At 34.8% G+C, this 18,693-nt stretch overlaps 1 protein-coding gene across 11 annotated transcripts in view; it reads right to left on the reverse strand.

Annotated features, from left to right (window-relative positions):
- The window catches only part of LOC127654411 (leucine-rich repeat-containing protein 7-like), a 174,807-nt gene that overhangs the window by 82,734 nt on the left and 73,380 nt on the right, over positions 1–18,693 (reverse strand). For 10 of the 11 annotated variants that reach the window (XM_052141585.1, XM_052141583.1, XM_052141577.1 and 7 more), the window contains exon 1: positions 14,233–14,685. The exons of the other annotated variant lie outside the window; for it this stretch is intronic. In XM_052141585.1, coding sequence (XP_051997545.1) covers positions 14,233–14,257 — 25 coding nt within the window. In that variant the 5' untranslated portion in view covers positions 14,258–14,685. Of the gene's footprint in view, positions 1–14,232; positions 14,686–18,693 lie in introns of those variants that run through there. 11 annotated transcript variants of the gene reach the window in all.

Genomic DNA, 18,693 nt, shown 5'->3' on the forward strand with positions numbered 1-18,693 from the left:
TCATTTTCATTTTGGGGTAAACTATTTCTTTAACACCTAACAACTGTCAACATAAACACTATGGGGAATTCACTAAGAATGAACTGCAGCCAGTAAAAGTGCCTGTTATATGCATGCGCTGTCTGCGCTGGTTTATTGCCTGATTTGCTAAAGAAATTATGCAGATTAGGCAACGTTTCAAATGCAAAAATGCAAAAATCTTGCTGGCCGATCCTAATCCCAATATAGCGAAGGATGCAAAAGACCACCATGATCCTCACTCTGGTGGGACTGAACAGCATCAATGATTTCTGTATCCTGACACCTAAATAATCTCTTTAACATGCCGAAAGTGCGCTTGACTACACTGCACATCTGGATTTTTGCCACGTTTTAATGATTTTCTCCATCATTTTATCATTATTTGATGAATTACTGCTGATATGATAAAAATCATTTTTTACACAAACATATCTTTTAAAAAAAAAATCTGCTTCCATTTGTTGGTAATAACAGAATATAAATTGCACCGGACATTTTTAGTGAATGAATCACAATCAATAATAAGCCTAATTTACATAGAAAGTATGTGTGTTTGCGCTGATAACCCCTATATTATCTATTTAAACTATAATCGTAAATAAATCCAAATGAATAAATGCAAACATAAAAGTACATAATCAAGTCAGAATCTTGTCACTTTTAAAAGAAAATGTATTTAGAAACAGCAGCTTCTAATACAATAAGCAGGAAATATAGTGTGACATTTCATTGTGTGAAAGCAAAAACAGAATTGGCAATGGAGGGCAGAGGTAGCATATAATCTCATTCAGCTAGTAGAAATCACATCCATGATAAACTATAATGGTCTTGATACGGGAAGAATCTGACTGCCAGAGTCTCAGGCCTGATAAGCAAACAACATCCGCGCTGGTGGCTTACAACCATGTCATCAACTCAGCACTGTAAATCTGTTTACAAGTAAAGTAATCTTACCAGCATAATACAACGCTGTCACTAGGGTGATCAGTGATATGGAAGACATTCGCAAGCTGATGGAGGAAGACAACTAATAATTTGCCTCTTTATATGGTATTCATGAAATTCAAAACAAAAACATCCTAAATACCTCGGTAAGAAACTAATTAAATAGTAAGCCGATTGCAATGATTTTTGTGTGCCTAGTTAATGGACCGTGTGCACAGGCAGTGCATTCAGAGAATCCATGAACACTCACTGCAAGCATGAATCAGGCTGGAGATAATGGAAAATAGTACAGTTTTAAAATCCCAACTTTTGTCAAATTACACAAAAATTGTGGTAACATCTAAATTTACTGGTTTTATTCAAGTTGAAAGTACTATTTTATGTCTGAATCAACCTAAATACATTATTTTACACCTATGAAAGTAATGTTTAAGGGTCAGATCAGGGATAAATAACTTCTTAAAGGAATAGTTCACCTAAAATGTTTAATTCTGTCATAATTTACTCCTAATTTAGCTTATGTTGCTGCAAACTCAATGATTTTATGTTTTCTGAGGAAGACAAAATTATTTTGTTTTTAAATCTTCTCACATTTGTTTTCATATAATGAATGTGAATAGTGACTCTGGGAGTATTATTGACATGTCACAATATTTGATTTGAGTGCTGTATACTACACATGGAGTGTCGATGATTTGACAAATCATATTATATTAACTACTTTTGGACTACAGTGGTTTATGGTGTTTTTTCTTTTCGTTTCGTTTCTTTATGGAGCTTGACAGCCTGTAGTTAATATTCACTAAATAATTTTATGGCAAAAAGACATGTGAAACACACACACACATACACACACAAACACACACACACACACACACACACACACACACACAAACACACACACATGTTGTGTTTCAATGTTTTATGGGGACTTTCTATAGACATAATGGTTTTTATACTGTACAAACTTTATATTCTATCCCCTAAACCTAACCCTACCCCTAAACCTAACTCTCACAGAAAACTTTCTGCATTTTTACATTTTCAAAACACATAATTTAGTATGATTTATAAGCTGTTTTCCTCATGGGGACCGACAAAATGTCCCCACAAGGTCAAAAATTTGGGGTTTTACTATCCTTATGGGGACATTTGGTCCCCACAAAGTGATAAATACACGCTCACACACACACACACATTTTGTGTTCCATGGAAGAAAGTCAGTCATAGGGGTTGGAGTGACATTAGTAAGTAAATAATAACAGAATTTTCATTTTTTGATGAACTATTGTTTTATGTTAACACATGTTAGCACATTTTTACTTTTTCTCACATAGACTCTATCGGTCATTTCCAAAATCTCTTGTGTACATTGCTAGATATTTGTTAGTCACAATTCATTCAATCTTTCCTCATTAGTTTACAATATTATGTCACTGACCTCATGTCACTCTCATTTGTAAATAAAAAACTTTAAGTTGTGCATTTCACTTTTATAATCCATGAGATATTGCAACCAATGGTCTGCCTTACAATCAGTTGTAATAGCTACTGTGCTGTTGTACAGTACTTTGTCTCTTTTATCTAGTGGATGACCATAGTAGCAGTAGCAGTGCATGGAACAACAACTAAAAGGTATTTAACTAGATCCATTAATGTTCTCATTTTCACTTAAACTCAAATTAATTTGTTAAAACATTTTTTATTCAATATTGAATCTTAACTAATGTTATACAATCCTATAAAATAATAATAAAAAGTTTATGCTTGTAGCCATGTCTGATTTTATGCTTCTTATCCAAACATAATCAGACCACATAGGGTGATCAATGGAGCTTAGAAGAACCATTAACTTCCAAATGCACATATTTTTATTATAAAAAGAAAATTAAGAAAACATAAATATATGTTAGTTATAAATGGCTTATTTTCCCTTCCATTTCACCATAACTCATTAAGTATAAACAAAATCTAATCCAATCAGAACTGTGCATCAAACCGCAATGCAAGCAGAGATCTGGCCAGTAATCAAACGCAGTCTAATTAGATTCCACATCTAACGCAGTGAGCCGTAAGGCTCCGACCCAAGTCACGGATTAAAGAATGATGCACTGCATGTAAAATCTCCATTTGTAGGGTCTTATACAAGAAAAAGTAATCCCTTCTGACTCTCTGCAGTAAACTGACTTGGACAGTGCAGAGTCACGTGGTCACATTTGTTAAGCATGGGAAAATGGAAATATCTTGTTTCTTATTGTGCCGAGGCTAATACAAGTGGGCAACGTCAAGGGAGAACATCCCATTTTAAGTTAAGTTAAAGCATCACTGTGAAATACAGACCACACATAAGACATTCTTTCCTATACAAAGAACTCTATTTTTTTGACCACGGCAGGTGCAGCGCAGTATGTTAATTTTCCAGAGAAATAGGTATTTTTCTCAGACATTTCAGCAGAACCTCTACTCTCAGCACAAAGTCTAAATTCAGTTCCTACATTTGCTGTTTGGAGATTCCACCAGCAGGTGGTAAAACGTTCATGTCCAACCTCTGAAAATATAGTGGAACACCAAATGAAGCCCCTGACAATCACGGTTGAACCGTTTTATGAAAAAAATAATAATAATTTATTAGGTTTTTGTTAATCTTTCTAGGTTAAGGTTTATTTTTCAATAATGTTTGTGTTTATATTTACTATTGTAAATATTTTAAATGTATTTTGTCACTGCAAATGGGGGCGGTGGAAGAAGTTGGAGCAGGTGAAATGTCTGGATTTGGGGAGGTGGTTATATATGTTTTAACCACTTCATTACTTTAATTATATTTTAATTTAGTTTGAAATTAAAGTTGAATGTGGATTTTTTTTTTTTTGGGAGTCAATAAATGAATAACATTTTTAAAGCAAAATCGACTGGTAGAAGTGAAGTGAAAGAGGGAGAGAGAGAGAGAGAGAGAGAGAGAGAGAGAGAGAGAGAGAGAGAGAGAGAGAGAGAGAGAGAGAAAACATGATCCCTCAATCCACATCTTAACCTGGAAGGCCGATACAATCAATGTTAATACTAGCCATGATGTATGTGTCAGTAGATCAATTTGATTAATAATAATTACATTCTCAATAATTAAATGAAGCCTACATTCAAGTCCTGATGAGAACCACATTTTCCATCCGTATAAAAGAGTGTCATTAATATGTCCAATGTCCACTGAAGAAAATGAAATTGTGTCAAAAAGAGGTCACACACCTTATGTAGGATTAAATCCTTAACTGAGTATTCTTCTTGAACTTCAAATTAAAAGGTAGTTTACCCTGAGTCGATTTTGCTTTACAAATTTTATTCATTTATTAAAAACCCCAAAAAACTTGAACCAAAATATTTCCAAATGCAAATTTTATTTCAAACTTAACGCACATTTTTGCGTTAAGTTCCATGTCAAGGAACTCTGGCTCGGCGGCAGCCATGTCGAGGAACTCTGGCTTTGCGCACGGCCATGTCATGGAACTCTGGCTTGGCGGCTGTGTCGTGGAACTCTGGCTCGGCAGCCATGTCGTGGAACTCTAGCTCCGCCTGCCCCACAGTGAATGTGGAACCAATGAACTGCAGGGCGATGTCGATACATTGGGCCAGATTGAGGGGACTGCGACCACCAGGCATCAAGGAGGAGATGATTCAATAATTTACTTATTTGCTCATTTATCGTTTCATCCATCATTTTGCGAACAAAGATAAAGAAAATGTCCCGTCACCTATTTGGCAATATTTCGGTTTTAAACCAGACACAAAATGCGAGCTCGTGGATATCACACAATCAATTTGCAAACTTTGCACGAGAGTTGTGCCGGTGAAGGAGTCTCAACCCTATATATACATTTGCGTGCCCACCACCATGCTGATGCTGCTAAGCTAGCACCAAGAAAAGCTTTGGTCAGCAAAGATCGAAGTCAGCCATCTATCATCAGAGCTTTTGCAAAAAGCACTAAGTACAAACGAAACAGTGAAATGTGGGCCCAGTGCACAGCAGCTGTCTCCAATTATATTCCAAAGGAGATGGTCTCCTATCATACAGTTGAGTTTTAGAGATCTACTTCAAACCTTTGACAAATAGTACTTCACCAACACCGCTATCCCCGATCTGTACAATACAACAAGGGAACTAAAGATTTGAATGCGGCTGACTATGTGTTCGCTTTGACCACAGATGTTGTCAAACATAAACATGACCCCCTACATGTCTGTGACAGTCCATTATATTTCTGAGGATTGGAAACTGGAGGCAAAATGTCTCGAAATGACATTCATCCCGGAGAACCACACTGCAGAGGTATGGATGGTTATATAATTTTTAATCGTATAATAATAACAGCAACTTGTTATTGCAGTGTTTTTGTTATTTGAATTTTATGTTAATGTGCTATGCAATGAAAACAAAATGCAGATGAATGATGATGCCGTTTTTGCCATGGCTCAAGCAAAAACTGTATAAGAATGATGTGTCACTTTTATAACAAGCACACTTGACATAATTTGTGAATATAGGTCTATCACCTTGCAATTTAATTATGATGTGGGGTGTAGTTTTGTAGTCTGTTTTTAAAACATTTTCAATGTTTCATTTTTATAATCCTCAGACGTGTGTGTCAGTGTCGCAAGTGTCGGTTATATGCGGTGATGTCGATGTGAAAATATGGCAGGGCAAATTAATTGTAATATTAATTTTATGATAATAATAATAGCCTAATAATAATAATAATAATAATACATTAATGGAAAAACTAGCCAAATATCGTCTTGATATCGTCAAAGGCATCAGCTATTGGCGATATCTCTGACTATCGTCGATCCCTGATATCATCATCTATCGGCACAACCCTAGATCAAACAGAACACTAACAACCTAATGAAACAATAAACCAATGAAAACAAGACAGATGAACATGGAGGGAAACATGAAATCACATGACGAGGAAATCACATGACATTAAAAGGGAACTAGACTTATCAAACAAAAGACATGAAATCAAAACATGAACAAAAACACATCTAAACATGACATATATATCATGATAAATATTAATATCGAAGGATTTGAAAAAATAATAATTGTGATAATAATTTTGTCCATATCACCCAGCCCTAGTTAGTATTGTATATTATGGAACTACAATGCAATTAGCAATAGCTCACTATCTCTATATCTACTGTCTATATCAGTGTATAATGTGAGATTTTTATATTTTCTGACAAACAGCCATTAGGGAATGTAAATTACAGTATGTATGCTACATTTTTAAATTGCAGGGTACAGTGTTTATTAAAAGGGCCCATAGCATTTGAAACTCAATATTAAGTACTCATTAGTACTTTTAAATTAGCTACTTGAGTAGATTTTAGAACAAGTAATATAGTGTTTACTATACTGGCACTTAATTTTTTCAGAAGTAACAGTACTTTTACTTGAGTATGATTTTTCAGTACTCTTTTCACCCATCAGTACTGGAACTTAATGGTTGATGAAAAAGGTGTTTAAATTCTGTCCCCCCCTTATGTCATTTAAATCCGAATGCAGCATGCCTGGATTTATCACATCATTTATTATTTCTTAGCCGCATTTAACTCTGACCTACTTATTTCTGAGTGCTTCAGTATTACGAAGAGAGGAGAAAAAAGTACAAGGCTACTTCAAATGGAGGCTCACTTCAAACAAGCTGCTGTGATGTGAGATAATATTGTGTTATTGAAGTACAGGCATACTTCAATATTTCATATTACTGACATCTGAAATGTCTGACACTATAAAATGAAGATGAAAATAGTAAGCAGGGAAATTTGCACAGCAAGATCAAGAAAGATGATCTTGAGAGGATTAGCATATATAAAGGAACACATTCCATTGTAACAAATACACATAATTTATGTAAAGAAATATAAAATGTACAAAACTCTGTATATAATTGATCAATTCATTTTTCATTTTAAGGAAAAAATAAGAAACTTGGTTTTTGAAATTATGCTGGCTAACATACAGTATGAATTCACTCAATGCAAAAGTATTTTAGACTGATGTTTGCGATTGTCGGGAAAAAAAAGTTTTGTCAGTTAACCTGAAAATGTGCAACATGAGGAAACATCGTTGTAAACATTTATTTAAATGAACTGTTATTATCCAAGTTCAAAATACTATTTCTCATATGACTGAATCAAGTTGACTACTTTTGGTTTGACCAATTAATTTAATTTTAAGGAAAAGATAGACATAGCTTCTTAAAGTAACAATTACACATTTTTTCAGAGCAACAAGAAAATAAATCCACCTTTTGTTTTTCAAAGGGATCTACAAATCTCACAATGACATGAACTAGGCAATACAGGTCCTGTCATGCAAATGCATTGAAAATTTGTGTTCTCAACAGAATCCTCACGTTCTATCAGAAAGACAAAAAAAGCCCTCAGGGCACAGCCTAACTTTAGTAGAGATTGCTCAACACCATCTTTCCATATTTAAATACTAACTGAATACAATCTTTGAATGCTTCTTTTATAAGATCAATTGTGTAGCCCTATTTCAATCTGCTGGGAGCTAATGCACTGATCAAAGTAAAGAGAATCAATGTTCTTTATAGAAGTCAAACTTGATTATTGCTTTAAAGTGACAACATCTTGCCAGTCCAAAAGGTTTTGGGCAAAGGTAATACATTTACAAAGCTTTTATGGACTTCCATAATCACTCTGATCTATAGGGTTCCTAATGTCTATCTGATAATTCTTTAGCAAGTGCCTTACATGACATTATGATTCTAATGAGGCTCTATGTGATTTTATTCCTGCACGAGAGAATTGTAAAAAAAAATGTATTATTGAACTGCAAAATCAGCTTTCTCCATCTGGCAACGACCACCCTTAACTGCATGAATTATAACTACCTTATACAGAGAAAAATTAAATCCATACAAGGCAGTTTAAACTTGGGTTAAATGAACTTTCACACATACCATATTGTTTAATATAAAGGGTGAATTCAAACGGAGTCACTTTTTGACATTGAGATGACTGCCAAAAGTGGACCAATTTAGCTGAATTCACCCTAATATGATACTATGGGCTACTTATACTGCTGCTAGGAATAAAAACAACTTCAGTAGCAAAAAAATAAAAAAGAGTAAAAAAGAGTTAAATAAATGATGACAAACTATTCGTTATACTTATACATGTTTATATAGGCTTTGCAGAGTGAGAAAGCTTCTGACAGTCTTGCGAATTTGTTCTAAACAAACTAATGCAGAAACTGGAGAGCAGAAGTGCTGGGTAGAACTTAATCTCTCATTGTACCGCATCTGTGCTCTTCCAAGTGAAATGCTTTACCGTTCCTCTTAATCATCTCTGCTTGATTCTATTGTGACACAAATCATCACATCTTGCACTCACGCTATCAATAACTTATGTTGTGATCTCTCAAGTTTGTATTCCTATGTAATAAAATGATCATGTTCAATATGTAGCCGGTGGGTTGTAAAGAAACAACACATGATACAAAAAATATTTTGGGGTTTTATTCTGAAAAAGAAAAAAACAGCAGTTGATGGGGCCGTGTTGTAATTAAAAAAAGAAAGTAAGAAACAACAAAAACTGAAATCTGGTACAATAAAATACAAACATGAAAAATGGAAATGAAATACGGTACAATGAAAAGAGGTAATGAAATATGGTAGAGGCTAATGTTAAATGAAAATACAAACAGGGCATTAGCCTACCCATACGCTTCAGCATATATCACCTTAATACATGCTTATATCATTCACAGCATTTTATGCATTTTTAACCAGGCTTTAAGGACATGTATAAAAGTTTAAATCAATACAATTCTCATTACACATATTCACTTAATTGGAAAACACTCAGGGCTATAAATCATTAAATAAGGTATGATTCATTCTAAATTTACATACCCAGTCCTCGAATGTGTACAAAACGTGGTCAAAGTCCACACATGCAATCCATATGTATCCTTCAAAAATGATTCATAACAACACTCAATTTTAACATACGACTATGAACACATATTTCATGCAATTTATAAGTATTTTAAAATGTGTCAAATTTGATATTTACCAAAGAATTGTCAACCGATGAACAAAACTGAGAGCTCTCTTGCGTAATACATGTTCTCACGTTTCTAACCAGCACACATGCGCAAAACAAGGGAGTGCTGGAAAGCTGGTGTCACAAAACTCTGGTTCTTAAATGGGCCACATCCAATTCATGTCCAGAGTTAAATATTTTATTATGTTGATATTAGTAATTGGCATTATACATAACAAAGGAAATAAAGAAAATAGAGGGCAATTGCAACACATTATTTTACAGAAAAGCTTTGCAAAGAAGCTTAAAAAAAACTTGAAAAACATTTAGGTATTACACTATTAATACTTGCAAAATACTCTCAAAATGTCCTGTATAAATACTTTTAAAGCATTTTAAATAAATATATTTTCAATTATATATTCACAAAAATCTCATCTTTAATTGAAGTACAACAATTGAAAGAGGGGAAATATCTCATTATTAAATAAATATTTTTCTCCAAAACACGTTGACCGCAATTATTGGCACCCCTAGAAATTCTTATGAGTAAAATATATCTGAAATATATTTCCATTCATATTTTACATTTTTTAGTTCACATGGGTGACTATGACCATGACTTCCTGTTTCACAGGGGTATAAATATGACGTAACACACAGTGGGTTAGACTCAAGAATATAGTTCTGATGTGTGGCAAAATGTTGTTGAGCTTCACAAAATTGGAAGTGGCTATAAGAAAATAGCCAAAGCACTGAAAATGCCCATTTTCACCATCTGGGCAATAATTAACATGTTCCTGTCAACTGGAGATGTTAAAAATCAGTCTGGAAAAGGATGTGTGTCTATATTGTATCCACACAAAGTGAGTTTGGAAGATTCAAGTGGCCAAAGCCATTAGAAAATTTGTGGGGTGAACTGAAAAGAGTCCACCAACCCAGACCTCTGAATTTGAAGGATCTGTAGAGATGTATGGAGGAATGGTCTCACCTTGCCAGTTGTTCTCCAGCCTTGTTAGGCATTATAAGATAAGACTTAGAGCTGTTATCTTGGCAAAGCGAGTTTCCAAAAAGTATCGAATAAAAGGGTTCCAATAATTATGGCCAATGAGTTTTGGATAATAATATTAATAATGAGAAATTTCCAATGTTTCAATTGTTTTATTTAAATTAAAGGTTCGATATTTGTGATTATTTTGAATAAAGGATCAAAAGGACAAATAATGCAGATTTTTTTGTTTTCCACAACCTTCTTTGCTCATATTTACTAAGGGTGCCAATATTTTTGCCCACAACTGTATGTGTGTAAATATATAGATAGATAGATAGATAGATAGATAGATAGATAGATAGATAGATAGATAGATAGATAGATAGATAGATAGATAGATAGATAGATAGATAGATAGATAGAGAATTGTATCATATTCGGATATGCACCAAATATAGTCTATGTTCTTCACTGCAAAGCTTTGATCCACACCTCAATAGATTAGTATATTTTAAATGTGAGAAAAAAGTGTTGTGTCATGCCCTCACATAAGATGTTCTAATAATGGAGTGAACTGTTACTTTCTTGTCAGTGCCTTGCCTACAAGTCTATAAATGGCATCTGACTTACAGTGTGTTGTATAAAACCTCAAACAAAAGATGAGAGATACAAAGAACTGACTATGTATGCAAATATAAAGCTCATTTAGCAAATTATCCATTACCATAAATATGTACTATTACAGAAATCATAAAGCAGTGAAAGGTGTCAATTTTGAGAAATAGAATGAAAGGAAATGTATGGTTTGGGTTTTCTAAAGACATCAGAAGCCTGAGTATTTGGAAACTGCTTTTTAAAAAATGAACCCGTAAGGACTGGATGCATCTTATAAAGCCAATTCTGGAGTAAATGTACCCTAAGGCACTGAAAACAGTCTTCATTGTAAGGTATCTTTCAAAACCCGAACAGGACACATCTGTAAGCCAATGTACCTTAAGAGAGATTGCACACCAGGAAGAACTCTGAGCCACACGTACAAAGCATTATGCCTTTTGTGTTGTACTAGCATATAAATAGCATACATAAAACCATTAGGATAGCAAAATTACATAACCTTTAGAGTCCTATATTATGTCAAAATCATTGAGACATCACACATTCTCTATTAACTCACTTTCTTTTCTTTCATCTGCATTGAACTTCAGTCCTTTGCATAAATATATTCTCAGCTCGAGTTTTTGAGTGTGCTTGTCACATGAGCATATTGATACAGTATTGTGAGCTACAACTTTCCTATATTTTGTTGATCTCCTTTCCCAAATATGAAACTGAAATATTATTATTTTTGTTTTGCGTGATCATTTTGATACTGTCTCATAAGTAACTGGTAACTTGTGATTTTTACATTTCATTGACTTTCATGCTAAATGTGTGCAATTGTGTTTTTTTTTTTTAATATTTCTGTCATAAGTATCAACTGATGAGCTATATTTACATTATATGGACCACAATCTGCAGGTATCAGGCCAACAAAATACATATAAAACCAGCTGCAGCCTAAGCTGATCCTATTCTGCTGATTGGACTATTTGTCTTTGGTAGATAGCTGCACATCTGCAAGCACCTTGCTCCAAAAAGTTGCAAATCATCATCATCTTGTTTTCTTTTCTTTGTTTGATAGGCAGACAGTGGTTGGCATTTGACAGCAGGACAGTATGTATCAGTGCCCTTGGTGACAGCCTCCACTCTCCCCTGCTCTCTTCAAGCTCCTGGAACAAATCCAGCAGGACTTCCAACTCCCTCCCCTGCTCAAGGAGGGCTATTTATCTCTTGACAGCCACAAGGCCCACCATACAAACATCTCTCCACTGGCCATGCCACTCAGCTTTTGTCCATCCGTCACATCTGCTATGGTCTTATTTCTTAGGCTTAATGAAATACTGCCAACCCTAATCTGCTTACCCCTGTCCACCAACTTATCTGCAGCATACACACCTCCTCAGGATATGGCAGGTTAGCATGTGAAGGGCTAACAGTGCTGCCTCTCACAGCAGACTGGGAACTAAATCCACAGCAGCTATGGTAAGATCCTGTATATCTTCTTGAATGTCACAGGCATTTTAGGAAACCAGTCAAAATATCATTGCTAATGTAAATCTACAATAAAATAGATATATAACTCTCTTGTTTAGCTATATATTTAAGTTAAAAATGTCAGAGAATTGTGCAAACATGTCAGTGTTACCTAATAATAAAACTTTATTATGAGACTTTTCAAAAGGCATTCTGTTCTTTTGACTAAACCTACAGAAAGCCTATTCCTCAGTTAACTTTTTTTTAACCCAGGCCTTCTGAGATATTCATATAAAATACAATATATTGGTGGTGTGAAGGACAAAAGTAAGGGGGATAAAAGTAATGTTTTTTTAGAACGCTTGAGTGGATTGGCTTTCTGTATTAACTTTTGGTTTCTGGAAAAACTAAAATAAACTAAATCATGTACTTCATGTCAAAAATAGGATTTATTATTTTGTTTCACTTAATTAACCTCACTAGATTAGGTTAAACAAACCCATTTTAAGGGTTAGATCAAGTATTAACAGCTCAATTACAATTACTATAAGTAATAATAAGGTAACAATTACTACTTTACAGTGTTAGATAAGATGAAAGGTGGTATACTTAGGTCGGAGGTTACAGTATGAAAATCTATTGCAAAGACTAGATGAAAAAGAGCAAAGCAGTTCACTTAATAAATTGAGTAGATCAGTTTGCAATACTGCACATTCATATACATAACATAACATAACATAACATATTTTTTCCAAAAGGATTTACCACTTTGGTATAACACTATTGATATGCAGTGTTGGGAGGGTTACTTTTTAAATGTATTCCACTACAGATTACAGAATACATGCTGTAAAATGTAATTTGTAACATATTCCATTAGATTTCTCAAGGTCAGTAACGTATTCTAAATACTTTGCTTCTTCAGCACTGGTAGATTTTTTTCACTTGTTTTGACTATAAAAATGCTGCCAGTACAGTAAGACAAAATACATGTTAAAAATATATTCTCTGAAAAGGTTCTGAAAAACCTAAATATCTTATGCAGCGTTGTTTCTAAAACAAGATCAATCAAATGTATCTTTTTTTAAGTATTTTTAGATATTTTCACTGGAAAACAATACAAAAATTATCATCAAGAATATGTTTTTTGCCCTAATATCAAAGGTCTTACTAGAAAAAAGAAATGATGATCCAATGTGAATTTTCTTGATGAAAAATATGATTGAGGCTGGTAACGTGCATGTAAAATGGCTAGAAATAGCATTTTATCTTAGCGTAAATCTGACAATTTACACAAGGTTTATTTATATTTTTTCTGCTAAAAAAACATACTTTTCTGTCTGCTCGTATGAATGTAACACATCATAAGAAAGTGTTTCACTGCTGTTCAAATGCACTTTGGATCGCGTCATATATATGTATAAAAGTTTCCATCTGAAAGCACTAAATATTAAATTAAACAAATGACAATAAAATGAAAAGTAATATCTTAATCTAAATACTTTTTGAAGGTAAATGTATTGTAATTACCAATCGAATTACCAGTGTTTCCCCTGTAGTGGAATACAGTTACTTATATTTTGTATTTTAAATATGTATTCCTGTTACATATATTCCGTTACTCCCCAACCCTGTTGATATGTACAATACTGTATGCAAGTGACACATACTGTATGTTTTGTAAATTATGGCATTCTGTAAGTGAAGAATCTGCATCCAGTTGCAATCAAACTCCTTACATTAAATTTAACCCCACGACTAGGCCCTGGAGTCCAAATCTTTCTAAATAGCATGTTAGAGGATGACTGTCCAATTGAAACATTTAAGTATGAGTTTTTTGTATGTGCAGAATGAGGAAATCTGACAAAATGTGAAAAAAGAAGAGAAAAAAAATCACTAGAATAAATGTCAAGCTCTAAAAATCACTAGACTAAATCCCAGGCTGCATGTGGAGGCCTGATGAGAGGCTACTGGGAAGCATATTAATGAGACTAACTCAGCCTGCTAAGTAAATCTGCAGTGCATCTCTAAAGCATTTTAATAGCGTTTCACTGTACAACAGGTAAGCGTTTGCATTTAAATATCACCAATATTACCACATTACACCATAACTAGACGAGTTTACTTACACTGAAGCGTTGAGTAATTGTCCATCAGACTATTTCTACAGATTGTTTCGTATTCCTGCAGTAATCCCAGGACTGAGGCTTTAGTGCTGAGACAGGAGTCTGAAGTGAAGCATCACACGACAGTGCGGTCTGTTCTCCGCGCGCTATGACTCGAGTCCTCCAGCGTTTCCCTCACATCAATGCAGTACTGAACGGACATAATGCGCTGTACAATGACAAACTGTTCTAATGAAGTCCTACCGAGAAGATGCGAACATGAATTTGTGTATTGAGCCATGTCCTCCCATTTTCTGTGGAGGAATGTAAATTCAATTCATTCAAATCGCATCTGCTTTTCTCGTTACGCATATTCAATGAAACACACAGACGTCTCAGTCATGACAAGTAATATGTCGTGACAGGATAGAGTCGAAATAGCTACGGCCTGCGCCTTTTCCCTCGCTCTCTACTCATCTTGTACAGGATATCTACTCATCTACTCATCTTGTACAAATCCAGCGCGGTGAGAAAGCGTTTGAGCGCGAGGCAGTTCTTCAGGTTCGCACGAGCGCAGCGCTGTCGGAGACCGGATCATCGTAGGTAGAGGAGTGGTCTCAGTGAGAAAGTGAGCAATGTGCACGAGAGAGAGAGAGAGAGAGAGAGAGAGAGAGAGAGAGAGAGAGAGAGAGAGAGAGAGAGAGAGAGAGAGAGAGAGTGAGTTGTTAATAGCAAAGTAACTACAATAAAACATGTATTTCCCATAACTGTATTCCAAATATTATCTCTCTATTGTTTGAGGGACACCCCTACTTTATTATGATTTTACAGTAAAACAATAACTAGTAAATATAGTATTTTGGCAGAAGCTGTGTAACCATGGAAGTTAATAATGGCAAAAACTTTACATACAAATTTCTTTTCTTTTTTTCAGCCACCACTGTCATAAAAAAATACAGTACATTTCCCTATTATTACAATTTTACAGGATCAGCTTTAGGAAATTATGTTTAACTGTGCAAATATAGTTACAATGGTCAATTTAATGGCAAAACGTTGTACACTGTATCAATGGCTCTAACCCTTATAATTAGTTTTGTTTGTGCAACCATATGTGTTCAAATTGATTCAAGGATGTTAACTTAAACCTTTTACTTGAATATTACCAATTCATTTAGATTTTTAAAGCATCATGACGTCCACTTTTTTAAACGATCAGGATAATGTACTGTAAAAGAGCTTTTTTCTTCCAAAAGAAACAAGACATATTTAGAATATATATATATATATATATATATATATATATATATATATATATATATATATATATATATATATATATATATATATATATATATGTAGTCAGCCATCCGATGTCCTCTGTTGGAGAATTTGGTGAACCACCTCTCTCCAACCCACTCCCATGCAGATGTATAGTCAATTTGATCCATTGCAGAGTTTTGTCCCATTGACAGGAAGCAAGATTATAACAGTGGTGACAGGAAAGTCCAGTCCACCAAGTACTACTTTTGAATGGCTTTGTATTGGTCTCTTGAGAAGGTGTGGAAGGTGGCATTGGTTTTACAGTAATATAGCAGTGTTAGGGAGCTAGTCTCACAAAGTCGCTTATGCTGGTCTTATTCTTTTCTTTTTTTTTTAATGACAGGATAATGAACTGCAACAAGGGCTTTTTTTCTTCCAAAAAGTAACAAGACATATTTTAGAATAAATCAAGTTTTTACCTGGGAGCATCTGCACTCATAATTCAATTACTGCATCAGTTAGGCCTATTTTAAGTTAATTTAAGTTTAGCTTACAATAAAAGCTAAGCTCAGTACTTGAAGGTAAGCTACTTTTAATATACATTTCAAATCAAGCAAGAGAGTCAACTACAGTAGATAGTGAATTACTACATCTCAATTAAAAGAGCACATCATCTTTTGCATAAATTGCATAACTTTTCTGCAAGTATATAAAATCTACACCCCTGCCCCCCTTCAACGTTTGGTGGAAGTACCTCTCACAACTAAAATATTTAGCTACTAAATGCAGTTGGAAGTTAAGAAAAGTATTTAAGGCTACATGATGATTTGTGATTTTTGTGTTCTCTCAACAAACGTAATTATCCATATACTTTATCCAACTTTGTTCGTTCATTAAACACTAAATGTCTCCTTCAGCAAAAAAAAGTTGTCACAGCAACTACAGATAATTTGTTTATCAAAGTCTTATTAAAAATACAAGAAACTTTCATAATTTAGTCTTATACTTCATCATGCACTGATTTAATGAGTTTATGAGTTCTTGCCTCTGAAGAATAGAGAATCGTGCAAGACTATTTGCCTCAAAAGAAGAGCATTTCTTGCAACAAAGACATCATTTATGTTAATTCTTTTTAACAAGATACACACAGACCCTCAACACGTGACACATAAACCTCAGTAATTGTGACTGTAACGAGGAGGAGGGTGTGGCCAGGCTGTAAGGGCGCATGCCTGGCACTGAGTTGGCCAATCAGCAGGAGATGGATAAAGGGGAGCCAGACACGCCAATTCAACATAGAGCGAGAGAGACTCATTAGCTGTGTGTGTGTGCGCGCACGTGCGCACGTGTTTGTGGGTATTGCTGCAAAGCACTCTTAATGTTTTGCTTAAGTTCACTTTTGTCACTAAAAGTTTGCATTGGCTGCTCAGCTGGTTCCCGCCTCCTCTTTGCCCATCTTGTGAACCTGTTACAGTGACAACAAACACATCATTACATAAAAGATGAATTCTGAATATCAACACACAAAAGACAACTAACAGTGATGACAGTTGTTTTGATAATATTGTAATGTTTGTTAGTCTAAATAAATGTGTAATCTTGCTGGCTGAACTAGCTGTTGAAAATCAAAGTATCTTGCATTGCAGTATATTGCATTGAACTAAATCCAGAACAATTATTAGTTGGATTTGTTTTTGCAGTGTAATTTCCATGATCTGAGAGTTTGTTTAAATCCTTCAAACTAAGGATATCAACTGGAAAAAAAAGTAAAAAAGACATGTAGTCAGCCATCCGAAGTCCTCTGTTGGTGAACTTTGTGACCTATCACCTCTCTCCAACCCACACCCATGCAGATGTATATTCAATTTGATCAATTGCAGAGTTTTGTCCCATTGACAGGAAGCAAGATTACTGTGACAGGAAAGTGACAGGAAAGTCCAGTCCACCAAGTACTACTTTTGAATGGCTTTGTATTGGTCTCTTGAGAAGGTGTGGAAGGTGGCATTGGTTTTACAGTAATAAAGCAGTGTTAGGGAGCTAGTCTCACAAATAAACTTTTGTCAAATACCACAAAGTCTGGTCCACTCTGTAGCTTATTCTGGACAGTGCCCACTTTATCAGGAGAAAACCATATGACTGACATATAAAGCGGCCAACCATAGTTTGCAAGGTGGGTAAATCTTAAATTAATGATGCCACAATAATATACAGTACCTGTGAGCAATAAAGTTGCGCATATAAATCATGGTTGACTTCATTGACTTAATTTCAAATGAAATAATATGTCCAAAGGTCTGAAAAATCCCACGATCCACAATATGAAGTTTAAATTAACTCAAATATGTATCTTCTATGCAAGTTATTATTAACATTGATTCATTAACAGCAGTTAAAACAATTCACAAATTCATACTAAACATAGCCTAAATGTATTCATATACACTGAACTAAGAGGAAAACGCATACATTTACATTTATGCATTTGGCAGACGCTTTTATCCAAAGCGACTTACAGTGCACGTATTACAGGGACAATACCCCCAGAGCAACCTGGAGTTAAGTGCCTTGCTCAAGGACACAATGGTGGTGGCTGTGGGGATCGAACCAGCAACCTTCTGATTACCAGCTATGTGCTTTAGCACACTACGCCACCATCACTCATCACTTACATTTAAATAAATGCCTATAAATGCCATTTCTACTTAAACAGTAGGCTACATGCACATATTATTTGGAGTCCTCCACGTTAACGTGAAAGATTAATCGATTAAATCATCATTCATTTCCATGACAATCGATTATGAAAATGTCTGAAAATGTACATCCCTAGTAGCACCCCAAGGACACCATGAATTTCAGTCATGATCAGCCTATTAGGCACTAATCAGGCACCTTCCTCTAACGTGCAATTGGCCATTGACATTAAGAAGTCTGTAAATGGAATTTACCAGGGTTGCCACTGCACTACAGGACTAATCCCATTCCTACTGAACTATTAATCAGAAAGAAATGTAGATCACTGTAACATCATCACATAGGAAATCGACATGCTGCTTCTGAATGTTCAATATACAGTACCCTTTTATTGATGCCATATTGCCAAATTACTGACAAGTGCTATCCCCCTTCTCCTGAATAACTGACAAGCGGCATCCCCATCACACATTTTGCATAAATTGAAACAGGTTTTCCTTTTCTTGTTAAGCAGTCTCGTAACATGGG

The sequence above is a fragment of the Xyrauchen texanus genome, chromosome 13 (genome assembly GCF_025860055.1).
Source record: "Xyrauchen texanus isolate HMW12.3.18 chromosome 13, RBS_HiC_50CHRs, whole genome shotgun sequence".
Classification (NCBI taxonomy): Eukaryota; Metazoa; Chordata; class Actinopteri; order Cypriniformes; family Catostomidae; genus Xyrauchen; species Xyrauchen texanus.